The sequence below is a fragment of the Alternaria burnsii genome (genome assembly GCF_013036055.1).
Source record: "Alternaria burnsii strain CBS107.38 chromosome Unknown 750, whole genome shotgun sequence".
NCBI lineage: Eukaryota > Fungi > Ascomycota > Dothideomycetes > Pleosporales > Pleosporaceae > Alternaria > Alternaria burnsii.
In genome coordinates, this window is record NW_024066108.1 from 1055310 (window position 1) to 1072418 (window position 17109).

The 17109-nt window shown below is 51.8% G+C and overlaps 6 protein-coding genes across 6 annotated transcripts; 2 read left to right on the forward strand and 4 right to left on the reverse strand.

Moving 5' to 3' along the window:
- Positions 1-351: 351 nt before the first annotated feature.
- Positions 352-2952, reverse strand: GT037_001751 (acetyl-coenzyme a synthetase; the record flags this gene model as incomplete). Its single annotated transcript, XM_038926798.1, has 5 exons — positions 352-537; positions 602-1516; positions 1572-2480; positions 2517-2637; positions 2693-2952. 5 exons carry the CDS (start codon positions 2950-2952, stop codon positions 352-354), a joined length of 2391 nt encoding a protein of 796 aa, XP_038790090.1.
- Positions 2953-6724: 3772 nt separating this feature from the next.
- GT037_001752 (uncharacterized protein) lies at positions 6725-7108 on the reverse strand (the record flags this gene model as incomplete). Its single annotated transcript, XM_038926799.1, has 2 exons — positions 6725-6852; positions 7015-7108. Coding segments are annotated over 2 exons (222 nt in total), but the record flags the coding sequence as incomplete, so codon positions are not given.
- A 112-nt stretch (positions 7109-7220) lies between these two features.
- Positions 7221-8708, forward strand: GT037_001753 (uncharacterized protein; the record flags this gene model as incomplete). The annotated part of the gene is made up of 1 exon (XM_038926800.1): positions 7221-8708. The coding sequence occupies one exon, from the start codon at positions 7221-7223 to the stop codon at positions 8706-8708; it is 1488 nt and encodes a 495-aa protein (XP_038790092.1).
- A 2392-nt stretch (positions 8709-11100) lies between these two features.
- On the reverse strand, positions 11101-12834 carry GT037_001754 (uncharacterized protein; the record flags this gene model as incomplete). Its single annotated transcript, XM_038926801.1, has 2 exons — positions 11101-12424; positions 12473-12834. The coding sequence occupies 2 exons, from the start codon at positions 12832-12834 to the stop codon at positions 11101-11103; spliced, it is 1686 nt and encodes a 561-aa protein (XP_038790093.1).
- A 525-nt stretch (positions 12835-13359) lies between these two features.
- Positions 13360-15262, forward strand: GT037_001755 (metallo-dependent phosphatase; the record flags this gene model as incomplete). Its single annotated transcript, XM_038926802.1, has 2 exons — positions 13360-13437; positions 13493-15262. 2 exons carry the CDS (start codon positions 13360-13362, stop codon positions 15260-15262), a joined length of 1848 nt encoding a protein of 615 aa, XP_038790094.1.
- Positions 15263-15421: 159 nt separating this feature from the next.
- On the reverse strand, positions 15422-16978 carry GT037_001756 (trna methyltransferase complex gcd14 subunit; the record flags this gene model as incomplete). Its single annotated transcript, XM_038926803.1, has 1 exon — positions 15422-16978. One exon carries the CDS (start codon positions 16976-16978, stop codon positions 15422-15424), a length of 1557 nt encoding a protein of 518 aa, XP_038790095.1.
- Positions 16979-17109: the final 131 nt, after the last annotated feature.

Here is a 17109-nt window from a genome sequence, read left to right on the forward strand (position 1 = left end):
TTGTCTTCAATGGGCAAAATGGCAGGTTTTTGAATGCGACGATTACTATTACTCTTTCAGAAGCAAGTCGTGCGTGTTTGCTAACTGAGTGATTTGTGTCATGTACTTCATCGCTACATCGTCCGTTGATCTGTAGGATTGACTCCCGACAGCTGCTTGACGCTCATGGTTCAAAGTTACAAAATTATGTATGTATTATAGTTAAGATATACATGCGTCGCACGATGGCGACTTTGCCGAAAGAAACGGATCTATAGGTATAAAGTCGAAGTAAAAATGATCAAGGGAAAACAAGTAAGGACACCAGACACCATCACCCAAACACCAAGTCGATGGTATATCCTCTCACACCTATAACGTACTCCTCCTATATGACTTCTTCTCATTCGTCATCCTCCTGACCACGTTCTCCACATCCGCAAACTGCTCATAGAACTTAAGACTTTCAGGGTTCGCCAACGTTCCGCTTGGCTTGATCTTCTTGCCGGACACGATCTGCTTGACAGGTAGCTCGACCTTCTTCAGATTTACTGTGGTCTGATTAATAGTTGTTAGTACCTTGTAACTCGAAAGATAGAAGTGAAGGAAATGGAGAACGTACCGGAATATCCCAAGTTTGAAACACGTATTTTGGAACATGTCGCCGACTCCTCTCTTCAGCAATCTTACTTTTGATTTTGTTCACCAGAGACTCGGTGTACCCGAACCCCTTGTTCATCTTGAGAAAGAGAATGACACTCTCGTCAACATCCCCCGGTCGCCGCTGTCCTACACAGATGCTATCCGCCACTTCAGGGAAATGCGTCTCAATGACACTATAGATATCTGCAGACCCAAAGCGCACACCGCTGGGATTCAGCACGCCGTCTGCGCGGCCGAGGAACAAGATTTGACCTGTGATGGGGTGCATCTGGATGAAGTCGCCGTGCGTCCATACTCCAGGGAAGCGAGTAAAGTATGCAGACTGGTACCGCGTATTTTGAGCGTCGTCGCCCCAGAAGTAGACTGGCTGGTTGGGGAATGAGGCGGTAGCGACGAGTTCACCTGGTTCGCCGTCGGGGATTGCGCAGCCTGGACCCGATTCGATGAGAGAGTCGTAGACTTCAATCTTTGTGCCTAGAGCAGGACCTTGACATCCGCCTGCGTAAACGGGCTGCAGTGGGTTCTCAAGTCCAAAGCGTCCAGCAATGTCTGTGCCACCGGATTGGTTGCGTAGATGAACGGAGGCGGGGAAACCAGCGTCGTAGAACCATTCGAATTGCGCTTCTGTGAGGACCATGCCGGTTGTTCCTACGCTCTTTAGGTGAGAGAGCTGAAACAAGTGGCGGGGTGAGATGTTGCGTTTTTGAAGCTCGTGGAGGAAGCGCGGTGAGGTGCCGAAGTCGGTCACGCGCTGTTCTTCCAGGATAGATAGGAAAGCCTCTGGAGACGGTTGGAAGGGGGAGCCATCGTAAAGAATGGAGCGGGTACCGAAGAGACAAACTTGTACGGACACTACATACATGATCCATCCAGTCTGTGTTTACCAGTCAGTCGATTGTCGAGCGGGAGATGAGATGAGAAGAACTTACGGTAGTATACTGCAGAATCACACTTTCGGGTGTCATCTCCTTGTGCAGTATACTCTCTTTGCAAACGTTCATAAGCACGCCACCAGTCGAATGCACAATGCACTTTGGCACACCTGTCGTCCCACTCGAATAGACAATCAGAAACGGATCTCTGAAGGCCACACGCTCGAACACCAATGTGTCGTTCCCTCCCGCAATCTCCAAAAACTCATCCAACCGCACCGTCTTCGACAAACCTCCAACATCAGCGGGTTTCCCAGGAAACCTAGGCTGCACAATAACACCTTCAAACTCTACCACACCACCACTCTCCATGCCCTCGAGGATTCCCTCGATCTTCGGTCTCAGATCGATGGTCTTTCCGTTGTATACTGCCCAATCATCCACAAGAACGTACTTGGGACGAATCTGCAATAAGCGTTCGAGGATGCCTTTCGTGCCCATATCAGTACTACTAGAACTGAACAGTGCACCGACAGTGACTGTTGCCATGAAAGCAATAAACGTGTCGAAACTAGTTGATGCAATTACAGCGACGCGATCGCCCTTTCCCACTCCTCTAGCACGCAAAGCATTCGCGAGAACACCCACGCGTCGTCGCAGATCACCCCACGTTAGATGTCTAACTTCAGTGTTGCCCTCGCGGATCTCGGTCAACGCGATTTTAGACTCTTCTTTGTGGGTTGTGGTGCGGACGGTAGAATCGGTAGGAGAGGCGGTAAAAAGGACGTTTTCAGCAAAGTTGAGATAAGTGCCTTGGAACCAGTGAGGATTTATCTCCATGGGGAGGGAGGTGTCGACGACGGTGGTGTAGGTACCGGAGTAGATGAGGTTGCTGGCTTTCCACATGTCGACCCAGAAATCAGTGCGCGAGGGTCCGACGCTCCAGTTGTATAGGTCGCGGAATGTCTGTAGGACATGTTAGCGATTCTGTATCTTGTCTACTGGTTGTTGTCGTTGCTGCTGCTGCTGTTGTTGTTGTTGTTGTTGTTGTTGTTGTTGTTGTTGTTGTCGATGACAGTAAGGCTTGATGGCACGCGACAGCCATGCACCCATCTTCATATCACTGGATTTGTGGGCTTCGCGCAAGGGCCGTATGTTCTCCCCTCTCGTCTACAGACGTTGGCTTCTTGTCCATGTTACAGATCTCGATCAACGATCTCGATGCTTCGTCCAAATCTTGTTCCTCATTCCGCCTGTTCCAAATTGTCACACGTACCTGCATATGTAATCCACGTCTCGCATTGGCATCCTGCATAAATTTCCACATGGCCGTAGACTTTGGATCCGGATGTTCCCATAGTTTCCGCGGTGTAGACACAGCCGTCGCCATCATCACCGGTGTCTGGTACTCGACCTCTGTTTGCAGCATAGTTGCCATGTCTTCCGCGGAGAGTGCGCGAGTTCAATTATAAACGAGTGTAAGAAAAGGACAAAACAAGAAACGAAGTGAAATGAAGCGAGTGGATGTTGAGTGTTGCACTGAGGTTTGGTCAAAGGTAATATTGTCATGATATGTAGTAGACTCTCCTCCTAACGACAAAAATTCACATGCAATGGACTTGTTGTGGCATACTTCCTTCTTCCGCCCAACAACCGGCATTCGCGATGCGGGGATGCGAGAGCGGATTGAGCTTTAGGTCAACAACAAGGCACAAGAGTCTCGAACAAGATGTGCCAAGTAAGGAACTAGGAACTTAATTCCATTGATTTCCACGTTTAATCCATGGGATCTGCGAAAACGCACCTTGGCCTTAGGTACGAAAGAGAATGCTGTGGATGTGGTGAATGCTGTGGATTCTTATGTTTCTCGGCCTACAGGAGCGTCGTCGCACAGAAGATACGTAGCCGCCCATGGCGTGTCGCTCCTCATTGCTCCCTCTGCTGCTGTCTCAATGATGTTGCTGATGGGATGAGTCCATGCGGGGAAGCTTGGGGACGGAAGGCACCTATCCGAAGCGAACGTTTTTCGTTATACACTGTTGCTTTTGGCGCTTATCGTGCCTTATCTGGATATTTTGTTGGGATGTTTGTATGCATCTCGATCTATGAGGTTAGTTCTTCGCTGTTTCTACAGTTGATACTGTAACATTGTCGTTAGTCACCCGTCAATTGAATGATCCAAGTTGACTTTCGAGGTTGTCTTGCTCTGTATTCCATCTCATGTGCCACTCGAAAGATTGAAGCGAACACAACATTGCGAAGGCGAGTACTTTGCATTTGTTCTCATCATCGGTTGAGCACGCGACCTGGACCCTGAGAAGGTGCGATAGCACGTTGCATTTACCAGTGCGCGCATGTGCATCCGGAGGTCATGAATCATAGAGATGCGGTGACGACGCGTATGAAGGCAAACAATGATACTTGTCAATGAGAGCACTGTCCCAATATCGCACCATTGTCTGATAAGAAGTCGAAGAGCACCGATGTTAGGCCGTTGTTGTCTCGTCTCTCCATCTATCTTCTGATGACAATGCTTCCGGTGCTTCTACAGTCGTTGTCCCACGCGGTATGTCGACCGGTTAATCTTTGACCCTTGCGACAGTTGTAATATGGGAATTGATATAGCTTAGGCATGGTCTCTTGCGTCATGTACCAGTCTTGGTCTCATTGGTGCGACGTACCCCACGACTATTACCAACACACGGTAACCGGTACATCTGCGCCGCGATGGTGGTCGACCACAATATATGTGAAACTCGCTTCCAAGCATAAGCTGATAGATGGTGTGCCGACAATATCATCACTGATGGTCAGATGTTCGAGAAGTTTTTGCTAAGGCGTGGGTATTATACGTGGCATTCTTGGGTCAACCCGTCGATCGAGGCCTGGAAGTTCTTGTCAATTGGAGCTGTTTACGGCCCAAGACGAAACGGTACGCCTAGTAAAGCACACCCGTTCAGAAGCTTCGCCTTTCCATTGCCTGTCCTCCAAGCCTCTCATATGGCAATGTCTGTTTGTCTCAGTGGCTAGTGCCTGATAATGATTGCTTGCGCATTAATACTAACAGATCGGCCGTTGTAGGGGTTCTCTGGATATGCGGTTGCCGCCAGAAACCAGGGTAAGTTGAGACACTGTGAAGTCACCCAGTGTATAAAAAGGCTTCGCTGTCAGCACAACTTATAGATACCCGTGCCACAAAGCTGCTGAAGTACTAGCAGCGTTGGTGGTAACGTTGGAACACAGGCCAGTAGCTCCATTTCAGATTATCGCGTAAGAGTAAGCAAGACCAAGCACCAAAGAATTCGTGTGCAACCTCATGGGGCTGAATCTTTGTGCATGTCTCAAAATCCTGGAGCCCGCACCTGTTTATTCCAACCAGACTTTCTACAGTTCAGGCTCGACTCCAGAACGCGCCGTCGCAAAGGAGAATGGTTCTCGCTATAGGAAGGCCATTAGCGTACAGACTTCTGTGACGGTCATTACTAGACTGATCGCGTTCTCGAGACGTCGATGTTGTGCGGCTGCAGTGACAAATCGGGTGGAGGGGCGTCTCCGGTCTTTGTGCGTTTCTGATAAGCAACCAACATCGTCACAACGTTGAGACGATGAGAACATGTCTGACGCCGACTTTGGTACTACGCCATACGGTTGGGCGTGGCAACGTGTGCGGAACCGTCGCTATGACACTGCATATGAGACATGCAGACTCGATGCAGGGCCTAGACGGCACGTTTGAGCGTGAACCGAACAGTCTTCAGGATGATGCGAACATGATGAAAAGAAACCAGACGATGAAACGGCCGCTGGTGCTGGAGTACCAGACCCTTTTGGGTGTGCCTTACCAGCCTTGTGACGTAAGATGATGGAGCCAGACTATTGGGATGCAACAGGCTACCACAAGGCTACCACAGAAAATGCTGAGGTGAGCGGTAGTGGCCAGGAATGGACTATCGTCCAAAGGATGTCGCATTGTGAGACGAGAGATGAGCTTCCGATCACGTTGTGACTAGGGCCTGCCATGTTGGTGTAGAGTGCGAGGCTAATCCGAGGATGGGCCTAATGACTGGCATTAGAGGCAACCCTCACGAGGCTCACCGTCCAACGATGACTTATTTGGGAAGCACCTGAGTACTGTGGGCAGCTAGCACGGTCCTAAACTCCGACGATAAGCTGCTAGAGGCGTAGTGTAATATACCCAGATTGCCGAGAGTCGATGCTAGTGGCTTCATTCGGCGACGTGACTGACTCTTGAGGGAATCAGAAGACCCTCGCAGATAGATGGCGGGACGTATCTTGACTCGATGCATCAACGCAATCTTGTGCGGTTTGTGATTGATGAGTGAGTGCGGCACAGGATGAACTGTAGGTATAGGCTGCGAGGGGGCCAGGGTAGGCCTGGATATGGTGTTGGCGGTGTGGGCGGGCGATAGATGGTGCAGCAACGAATGGTACGCTGGGCGGTGACCGTGCACACCGTCTGCACGTAAAATGGAGCGCAGCATGCAGGTGAGTTTGGACCGAGAATAGAGCCAGTGGATCAGCGCGTTCCTGGCTGAAAAAGATAGGCATGACGGCCAAGGACATTTTCGCGCAGTCAGCAGCTGTGCGACTCCAGGTCCCGGGGGTTAGCAGGCGACGGAGCAAACTCCACAGGATGGGTCAGCCTGCACTCGTGCTCTGAGAGTTTTGAGAAAGAAGGGTCTTGCAGGGCTCTCGGGGTTTGCCAATGCAAGCAACGGTTAGAGCGGGCGAAGAAAAAAGACATGGTGACAGTTATCGATGATCTTTTCGGCAATGGCGTAGTCCGCTCCTGGGCCAACCCCACACAGTGGGCGCCCCATCTAGCGAAGGCGGACGGTGAGTGGTGCTGCCCCTGAGCGGCACAGGAACACCTGTCAGGTCACGGTCGAGAAAGGAAATGGTGCCATGTTCGCGCTGATGAAAGGATGGCGATCATGAACGCGTCCCGTCCTGTGGTGACATTGCCATCGCAACGACCCAGGGTCCTTTTGCAACGGCAGCAGTCTGGTGTGCACGCCATGAGTTCCCAGTAGGCGCTCGCTCATGTGCTGAGGGTGTGCGCGCTGAGCGTCTTGAAACTCGTCGTGGGCCACTCACGTCAGGCCCCTCAGCACACCTCGCCAGCCGGCAGCTAGTGCAAGTGCAAGCGCAAGCTGCAGAGGGCTGGAGAGTTGCGCCATTCAAAGTCGTCAGTGCCTGGTGCTAGTCCAGCGTGAGATGATGAATGGCGCACCGACACGGTGAACTGACTCTTGGGTTCCCTCCCTGCTCGCTCGCCCGTCTCCACCGTACTCGGTTGTACTTGAAACCTCGACGGCTGCCAGGGGGGCAGAACCTGGAAAGTGCTGCAATATATACAGGCGTCGCCAATTTGTGTAATATAGCGTCGGCCGCACTTCACCCCTCCCCATTGCTCGACGCTACCCTATACCCACAGTGCCCCTCCACGACATCTCACACTCGAGTTGTTGCTACTCACCAGGAAGCCGAACCCGTGCGACAGGACCAGTCTCACTCAGACGCCGGCTTGCCTTGTGTTCCCAAGCCACGCACACGTCTCCGACTATTGGCGCCTAGGACTGCACGCCTTTGGTTTCAACCCTCGCCGGCTGCCGCTCAGTCCGATATATTATCACCGCCGGACGAGCCATTGCAGCTGCAATTTGCTGCTCCTCACTAGCAACCATGGTCGACGCAACCGTAACTTCGCAGTTGAAGCAGTGGACATTCGACAAGCCCGAAGTTGTCGCACGCCTTCAACAACGCTCCAGCACCGACAGTGCCGCCTCGAGCCCTAACCTGTGCGACGATGCTCCCGACACGCTACGCATAGACTCCGCTACCACAGAACGACCAACTCCACCCACTGCCACCACCACCAACAACAAGGACGGCGCCGTCTTCCAGGAGCGCTATCTGTCCAGCGAGGAAGACCTGACTGCCGACGACGCGTCTGGCTCTGATTCTGAATACGACTATGATGACGTTGTTGTCCACGATCTCTCCCAAGAGTGCAAGGCGAGGACCATGTCAGTGTCGAGATGGGACAAGGGAAAGAGCTGCGACATGGCCGTGCTGGTGTCATACGCGCATGCAGGTCGTCCCAAAGTTGTCGAGAACCAACGCTCGCCTGTCGATCGCCCAACGGTCCAGCAGCGCTCGGCTTCTGTCGCGAACCTGCTTCCCGTCACATCAGCTGGTAAGCTACGAAAGGCAGACGAGGCACAGCGACTATCCATGAGGGTCATGCCTACAAGTCGTCTGGCTTCCCCTCCCCTTTCTCGCTCCACATCGCCTGTCGCCGACCCTGAGCCTCGACGACCGTCTACCAGCCACAGCCCCATCACCACCAAGATTGCCACATACCCCGACTCCGCTTCCTTCGCATCGTCCTTCCAGACTGCATCAACTCGCAGCTACTCACCCGCACCGAGCCATGCACAGAGCGAGGCACCTCGTCGACCCTCCTCCTCCACCACAGGAGACGCACAATCAGCCCGCTCCTCTGTGTACATGCCATCCAAATCCCGCCTTGACCTGGCACGCATACAAACATCGCAGTCATCGTACCAATCGTCGTCGTACAGGCAATCACAATTCGCGCCATTGACCCCCAACTCACCAGCACTTTCCTTCCTCAGCTCCGACCCCTACGAGAACTCAAATAAAAGCGCCGCATCGCCCATCATCAAGAAGCCTGCTGCGCATCGACGGTTAAGATCGATATCCATGAAGTTGTCTCTAGCCAAGATTGCTATCTCGCCAGCAAAGAAGCCGTACGACTCCCGCGTCAACGGCAAGGCTCCTCCCACACCCATGACACCAGCACCCATGACGCCTCAGACTGCACCAATTGAGGGTTCAGCCAACTTCTCCAGCCCAAACAAGCTCCGTCGCGCATCCACCATCCTGCGACCAAAATCTCGGGGAAACGACTCCAAGAGGGCGACTACACCAGAGATGGCTCCTCCGCTTCCCCAGATCAACACCAGCACAATGCAGCAAAAGCGTGCAACCACCCTCGGCAGGATGACGGCTCGCGGGGCCAACGAGCGTGAGCCTACTCTTGTCATTCCGGAATTCCCATCAAATGACGACGATGCCACGTCTAGCGTCAAGAGCCGCGCAATCCGACGACGCAAGTCACTAATGGATTTCATGGATTCGCTGTAAACGCATCAAGACCTCACTTTGTTTCGAAACGCATCCCCACCCCCGAACGCATAAACGCATAGACGACACACCAGTCTGCGACTACCTTGTATATTCTACTCCACCTCTACTACCTTCTCCCTGCATGCCATCCTGGCACTTAAGTCTTTAGCGCATAATACCCGGTGTACCCACAGCGCACGACATTGCATCTCCTTGTCATCAGCTTCCATTCCTGTTTGTCCTTAGAGGTTACGATACCCTCTCAACCTATTTCGTTGTTGGCAATTGCGAAGTGTTCGCCGCCACACACACCATCTGTCGCTATCCATCGCATCCAGCATGCATACTTTCTTGCCATCTTACAATTTGTCGCACAGCCGTAGCTTTTGTTTGCTTTGTCTGGAAATGAACGGTCATGATATCCCATAGGCATTTCCTAGTCTTCGCCTAGCGAGATGAGAATTAGAATCTACTTCGCTTACAACATACCTTGCCTTTCACATTGCGCCACAAACGTGACGGTTCGTCACTAACCGTTTGCTTTTGTGACGTACTTGTTCAGACTTGTTCGGATCACCATGCCATTAACTTGCGACAACGACATTGCCAGCGCGTATGCACCATGACGCCACGTATGCCCAACCCCAACCACCAGGTTTCCAACCTCCAAGTTTCCGGGCATCAGCTCCCAACGTTGCCATCTACATACGCCCAGCCTACCCAACACCACGGTCCAGCATGACGTTGCCAGACCCTCTCTACAGTGGGCCTTCGGCCTCAAATCCAAGTTTCCCTTCCCACAGTTGCACCTCCGAAAATGGTAGTGGGCCGACTATCCAGCGTCCCCACCTTTACCCTTGCAGCGGACCGAAGGAGTGAAATGCCCCAGTTTAACTGTTGCTTTGAGGCTTGGCCATGTTAGGATTATGTGGGGACAGGTACCCTTGTCTGGTCATATTTGGGAGGACAATGGCGAAAAGAACACCTCAGGAACAAGAAACATGCAACCTATCGGCTAACACCGACGAACTTAGGATACGCTTGGTACGGTCGCAGGCAATAATTGACTGTTCGCTTCAGGAAGGTTGCATCTACGATGGGCTCAATATGCTTTTTAGTCGGGTGTACAAACGACCGCAGAGCGCGAAATAAGGTAGCGAGAACGCCTCTCCGGTTGCAGTTGCAGTGCTACGAGGACACAATTTTGTTTTGCCAAACTCTCGGGGCAGCCAAACTTCCGTTCACTTTCCTCGCCTCACCACAACACCAATGAGATTACCGACCTTACTCAACTCCAGCATCAATGCTCGGCAACACTGACTAAGTCTACAATAAACATCGTTCCCTCGCAACCGTTGTTCTCCACCACGTGCCCACCCATACCATGCGCCCGACCACGAAGGCCCTCATCTGCTCATCACACCACCAAATCTGCCATCACACCCACGCCCATCCCCACTTTCACAATGCAAGAAAATCAGCCTCATTCAGGCGATCATAATATCCGGCTCACCCCTGTCTATAACAACACCGAAATTGATGCAAGGGGAAGAAAACATCCGCTCGGAGGGCCGCGCGCTTCCCATATCTCGCCGTCAAACCACCGTCCGATCAGATACCCGTCATCTAAAACTTACCAAAGTCGCCACTTACCCCTACACGACCACAACAACCCATGATCGGCTGCCGCGTCTGCTAAATTTCTCCGTGTGGCCCAAGCTCCTCAATGTCTAAAAGTGAACTACCAGAATCACGATAAGTCAGTGACCGTGCTGTGCTGAACTTTGGGGAAAATGTGATTGTAGTTCGTCAAGGTGAAACGCGTTAGTCGCGCGACATTTTCTCGAAAAGGAACGATTTGGGCTTGGCATGGTGAAACGGGAACGCGGAAGAAGTAGATATCGGTTGTGATTGTGATTGTGGGATTTCGGAGAAAGGCACGGGAGGTGCAGTATTGCGTGCAGAAGGATGCATATGAAGGTCGTTTGATCGACCGCGAGGGATGCGAAGGTGGAGATGAGATGGATGTGACGGGGACGAGGCTTGCAGTGGGTAGGACATGTCGATAAGGAAAGGGAAGGTACGGAAAGAGGTGGAGGGAGCGGTTGGCCAGGTGAGTGTCATGTGATTGCGCGTTTCCGATTCTCAGCTGGATGCGTCTCGGTTGTTGTCTGAAGTGTAGGTAGGTATGGAGTTATAGATGTACATCGTTATTAAGTCTCTTGAGTCTATGCTTGCCTCTTGCTAAGCTTCCTGCTCGAGGCTTCTGAGAGAAAGCCGATGCCACAATCATTAATTGTATAGAATGTACGCAGACCGTGGTGATGATGGGAGCGTGTTTCTTTGCATGCTCATGAGTGAGGGCTGGCTAGTCATATCATACACAGCGACTGACAATCCCCAAAACCCATCAATTAGACCATGTCCATCTGCCTCTGTTCTCATGTGGCACGTCTTCCGACTCCAAGATGTCGTAGCCAACACGAATTCTTCTAGTCGTGTATGAAGGTTCCAAATGTACACGATTGTACTCGCTCGAGTCGACAAGAGGACAGGCTACGCTAGATACCTTCGGGATGTTCCAAAGAGCCATTATTCGAAGCAGTTGAGTCTGAGTGTTTGCCCCCTGTGCGAGCAAGCTCTCCATGTTCGAAAGTTCCTCCGTCCATCTATTGAGGTCTGCCACAGTATATTGGGTCGTTTCAATCTCGGTCGACCATCCAAAAGCTAATACAATAAATCGGTGTCCTTGAGCTATGTTGGGCGCTTTGACGTTCTTGGGTGGGCGTACTGAGAACACCATTCCAACGCAATCTGTTCGGACGCCCTTTGGCACGAAGAACACCCCGTCTTCGGGGTCAAAACAACCTAGTCGCTCATGGACAACTATATCCGGTGCTAATTCAAATCGTAGAAAGTTCGGGCGGTATGAGCTGACAGATAGCTGTGCCCACGACTCAAGAAGTGACTGATGCCGTGAATCATCCATAGAGTATCGATCAACAAGAATGCAGTAACTTCCAGGTACATGTTTGAGAAGTATGTCCATGTAAGCAAAGAGGCTGTCAGGGCTGTCTCGCACGAAGGTATCTGGTCCTACCTTTCGCAACCGTATAGCAAGATCGGTACCCTCTGTCGTCCGACAGTACAACGGTAAGACGTAGAAACCACCATGATTTCCAAAAACAGTAAAAAGGGAATTTGTTTTTATGCCGTTATTGCAGATCGAAAACTCCTGTTGGAAACCACCCACCAATGCGGTCTGGAACCTTCTAGCATATTTGAATGGAGCTGGGGATTGAGCCAGTATACCACAGTGGGCCGAAACTTCTGGATCTATACGCCGTGAATCTTTGTATGTTCTTTCGACTTTCCAAGCAAAGATACTGATATCGGGGTTCGTTCTGATGATCTCTTCTTGCAGTCTCCGGAAGGCTTTTGATTCTTCTCCATATAACAGGGGCATGTTAACGTTGAACAGGCCGAGCAGACAATATGCCATGTCTTCGACGCGAGTAGTCTCTCGATTTGCAGCCCAAGACATCTTCCGAGCAACACATACTGATGAAAGAGCGTCGTGGCTCAGTAAGACTTCACGAGAAACTCCAGTGACTCTAGATATTTCATACGCAAGATCTGTTTTGGATCCCACATATTTCCATTCCGAGTCGTAGAAATACATATCATCACTGCTAGGGGCGATCAACTCTTGTAACGTCCAGCCGCGCGTGAACCTGTAGTGGACTTAGGCTTGATTTCAGTCGTAATTGAAGTTAACTTACCACCGACATCCTCTAGGATCCCGTGAGTTTCGTTCTGATTTGAGGTCCGAGAGATACACGAAACATGTTCGACTTCTTTGATACCATCGATACATTGAGTTGATTGCTTCTGTCAACTCGGCGCTGCTACTCTTGTCGATACAACACGTATCTATCCATGCATAAGACAAATTATTCTTCTTAGCCAGTTCAAGCGTCTTCCTGATCTTTTCATATCCTTTCTTGTGTGAATAAGCACCGCTGACATAATCCTGGTAAGACACTTCCTCCTCTTCCCAAGTATGGGATAAAATGGCATACTCTGGAGTCTTCCGACCGATGAATTCTTTGAATACTCCTGTGCCGGTGTTGATGAGCCGCATGTCGTAAGGTAAAGGAAGCCATGTAAGAGGACCAACAATATCGTTCAAGCGCTGAGAAGTCGAGATCAGGCTGAGCGAAGCGAGGGGCTCAGCCCGGTCGCTTAACAAAGTAGATGGAACACCGCCACCACCGTCCAATGAAGTGCTTACAAGGCATGATCAAGTAGCAGCAATGTTGCATATGACCATGTATGCCATACTCTGCGTGTGCTGGAAACTTGGAGCCTAATTGTAAAGAGACAGGAGATGCACTCCTACGGAAGATCAAGCACCACCAAGTTTCTGACGTGAGTTCCACGATGCCTTTGTTACCTCTGAGATATGTGTAATGGATATTTGTGGTGTTGCTGTCAGTGTTGCTCGTCGCGTCGGGAATGCGCTAGCTCATTAGCGGCGAGGGCGACGTCATGGTGATTCGCGTGTCTGGCGTGACGGCTCCACTTTCACAAGCTTCGAGGACGCGCATCTCTCTCCGTAAAACCTCTGGTACCTTGACTGCCGAGTGATGCTTGTCGCTTAGCAAACATGGCATCTGCGAGCGATGTTCTTACGCTCGTAAGCTCTTTGGCGCTTCGCCTGAGCATCTGGATCTTCCTGCGATGGGTATGTACCTGGAGAGCGACCAATAGCTGAATGCATGTAGCTAATCAGTCTGCAGATTCCCACGACCATCGTTCCTGCACTTGCAACTGCGCTCACGCTCGTCTACATTCCCTCTTTCTTTACCAGCTTCCAGGACACGGCGCAGTACAAGATTATATCCGATGAACTCGACATCATCGTGAAGGAGACTGTTGGAGGACGCGGCGACGACTCTAGCGAAGAGGTACAACTCATCGACGGTGCAGATGAAGGGCCACTGAAAGAGCTTGACGTCGAGGAGACCATCCAATATGAAGAGAGGGAACCCAAAGTGCTGCGCACACTGCTCACTGGTCTTCCAAGCCCTTCGTCAGCCATGTGGAGCTGGATCACCTTTGGCATCAACATGGCCTTGATTGCCATGGCCCTGGATGTGGTCTATCGCGCCCCACTACTTCACCAATGCCATGATGCAAGTTTTGCGCGTGTCGGATACGTCTCTGAAAACAGCGCAAAGATCTTGGTACGCGAGCCGTATGCCTTCGACGTAAAGGTCCTCTATCGCTCCATCGACGGCACCGAACGGTCGTGGATGCACAAGACGCACCGCGCCAGCCAACCCGAATACTGGCTGACCAACGAGACCGATTTCACAACCGTCATGAACATCGAGCACCTACGACCCGACCTGCCGTACGAGTACATCGTCGAGACTTCGCGTGGGAACATTACGGGAACCTTTACAACCGCCCCACGACCAGGCCGCATATCGATGCTGAAAGACAACAAATACACCTTCGTTCACTCCAGCTGCATCAAGCCTCGCGTCCCATACACACCATTTCAACATCCTCTTGAGTTCCCAGGCATGAAGCACCTTGCACGATGGCTACCAGAACTTAAGCCATACTTTATGCTTTTCCTTGGCGACTTCATCTACGTGGACGTGCCACACCGCCAAGGCAGCGATGTTGAGACATACAGACGCGAGTACCGTCAAGTCTATTCATCGCCTTCATGGCCGGCAGTGAGCGAGAATCTGCCTTGGATTCATGTCATTGACGATCACGAGATCCACAATGATTGGAACAGCAACATGACGGGCGTAGCAGTTCCAGCGTATGATGCCTTTACACACTACAACGCAGCTCCCAACCCACCTCCTCACCGGGAAGGAGCCACATACTTCTCGTTCACCCAAGGTCCCGCCGAGTTCTTCCTTCTCGACACCCGCCGATACCGTACTCCTGCGAGCAAGGACGCTTCCGATCCCTCAAAGACTATGCTTGGAGCTCAGCAACTCTCTGACCTGCTCGCTTGGATTCAAAAAGTGCCACCTCCAGGCGTTCACTGGAAGTTCATTGTGACTGGCACACCCTTTACAAAGAACTGGCAGTTTGGGTCTGAAGACACTTGGGGTGGACATCTGTACGAGCGTAAACGTATACTGGAATCTGCATGGGACCTTTCTTCTACGCATGACATCGGCGTTGTAGTTCTTAGCGGTGACCGCCACGAGTTCGCTGCTACTTCTTTCCCACCACCCAAGGATGGCAAGTGGCCCACTAGCGCTACAGTACATGAGTTCAGCACAAGTCCCTTGAGCATGTTTTATTTGCCCTTCCGGACTTACAAGGAGACTGATGACGAGGACGTGTGTCTCAAGTACCTTCCGGATGGAAACAGCAAGTTTGGTGCTGTAGAGATTACAACACCCGAACACGGTGAGCAGAGCTTTGTCAACTACCGGCTATTCATCGATGGCAACGAGGCTTGGACGCATTCCATTAGCACGCCGCCGGGAAGGAGTGGAAGTCATCGAGCGAAGGATGCTGTCTGGGGATAATGGACGAGTGTATGGGGAGACAAGAGGAAGGTTTGTGATTTAGCGTTAGGTAGACGTGCTTCATCAGGAGACAATCATAATTCATCTGTTTCTCAAAAATAGTGATCCTGGATCTGGGTATCATCCATTGCTGTCATAGACTCAATGCTATAGTATGTTTCAACCCCACTTCCTCTTCGCCTTCTCCTCGTCCTCTTTGGTCCACTCTCGCGGCAATACCGCAAAGACAAGGTACGAAGTATGCGTCTTAAGCTCCGGCTCCGTTCTATGCACCAACCTACCCTCCTTGAACAGCGTCCGATTCTCCAACTCCTTCTTCGTCTGCGCAAGCCTATCATGCTTGCTTGGCGGCACACCCTCCATCTTCTTCTTCTTGCCCTTACCTGCCTCACCGCCCTCGCCCACAGCCTCACCCCGTTTCCTTGCCTCGGCTTTGCGCATAACCTCTTCCTGCTTCTCGCGCTGCATGCTGTGAAACACAGCTGCTCGGCCTTCTACATCCCTCAGTCTTTGTACTGCTTCCTGAACATTCGCTGGATGTGCGTTGCCGCCGCGGACGCCTTCTTCTTGGAGACCCACGCGCTCCCGACGTACGTCGAGGCGCTTCGCCTGGATCTCCACCATATCTATTTCTACCCAGCCGAGGGTGCGGAGGGCAGAGACCGTCTTTGTGACTTGCTCGATGCAAGGGGAGAACGTGCAGATGCGGACAGCATTGCGCGGGTTAAGGGGGCTACGGAAGGGTTTCGAGGATGCGGTGGTCGGTTGCGCTTCGGCTGTAGGAAATGTAGGGTCGTCTGAAGGAGCTGGAATGGATGGATCTGAAGCGACAGACTTCAATGCCGCGGAGGAAGGAGGTGAACGTGTAAGGTGTTTGAGAGCGTGCCATGGTGCTGGTAGATCGAGGAATATGCAGTCGGCATCTGGGCCGGCCGCATCGTCTAAGCCAAAGCCGCCGTTGTATACGTCGCGATGCGTTACTGTAACCAGCTGATCCAGGCCATGATCTTTGATCTCAACCTTCAATTGGTCGGCGCGTGGTTCGTGGTATTCAAAGCTGTATACGCCGCCAGTCCTCGTCTTGCGCTTCCTCTTCTTAGAAATGCCTACTGCATTTTCCTCATGCCCATTTGTCTCAGTCTCAGTCGCAATGTCTTGCATCCCAGGGTAGCCATTATAGACTGCTCTTATCGCTGCGTGCGTAAAGCTTCCACTTCCTGCGCCAGCTTCAATGATATGGTCGCCCGGCCTTGCGCGCAGTCTTTGCAGGATGTAGCTGTAATCGGGCGTGTACACCACTTGGGTTCGGTGCGGTAGCGATATTGTCCAGGTCTCTGGCGTAGGCGGAATAAGATGCGCAAATCCACTACTTGCCGCCGCAGCCTTCACAATGTCCCTCTTCTCGACCTCCTGCTCAGCGACGGGCTTTCCTTCGCCTTCATCCTTAGCGTCCCTCTTGCGCTTTTTGTTTTTGCCGCGCGATCCAGTATCGACCTTTGACGCAAGAATTTGCGTACCCCATGGCTGGCCGACGAGTGTGCTGTGAGGAAAAGAGCCAAATCGCGTGTTCTCGACCCTGCCTTCAGGGTAGTCTGAATCGGCTTCTGGTGTCAAGACTGCAGGAATGAGATGGTCGCGACGCAATTGGATGACACCGAGGTTGTTTGCTGTCGCACAAGTTCCTGGATCAAGGAACGGGGAGGGTGTAATGGCCATGGGCACGGTTGGGCAGATCGCGACAGAAAAAAGATGTGGAGATGATGCGATCGCGACTCGGAGCTCCAGAACAAAAAGATATTCAGCGGGGAGCTTTCGAGATTGCCATTGGAGGGGAGCGCCAAGGCTTT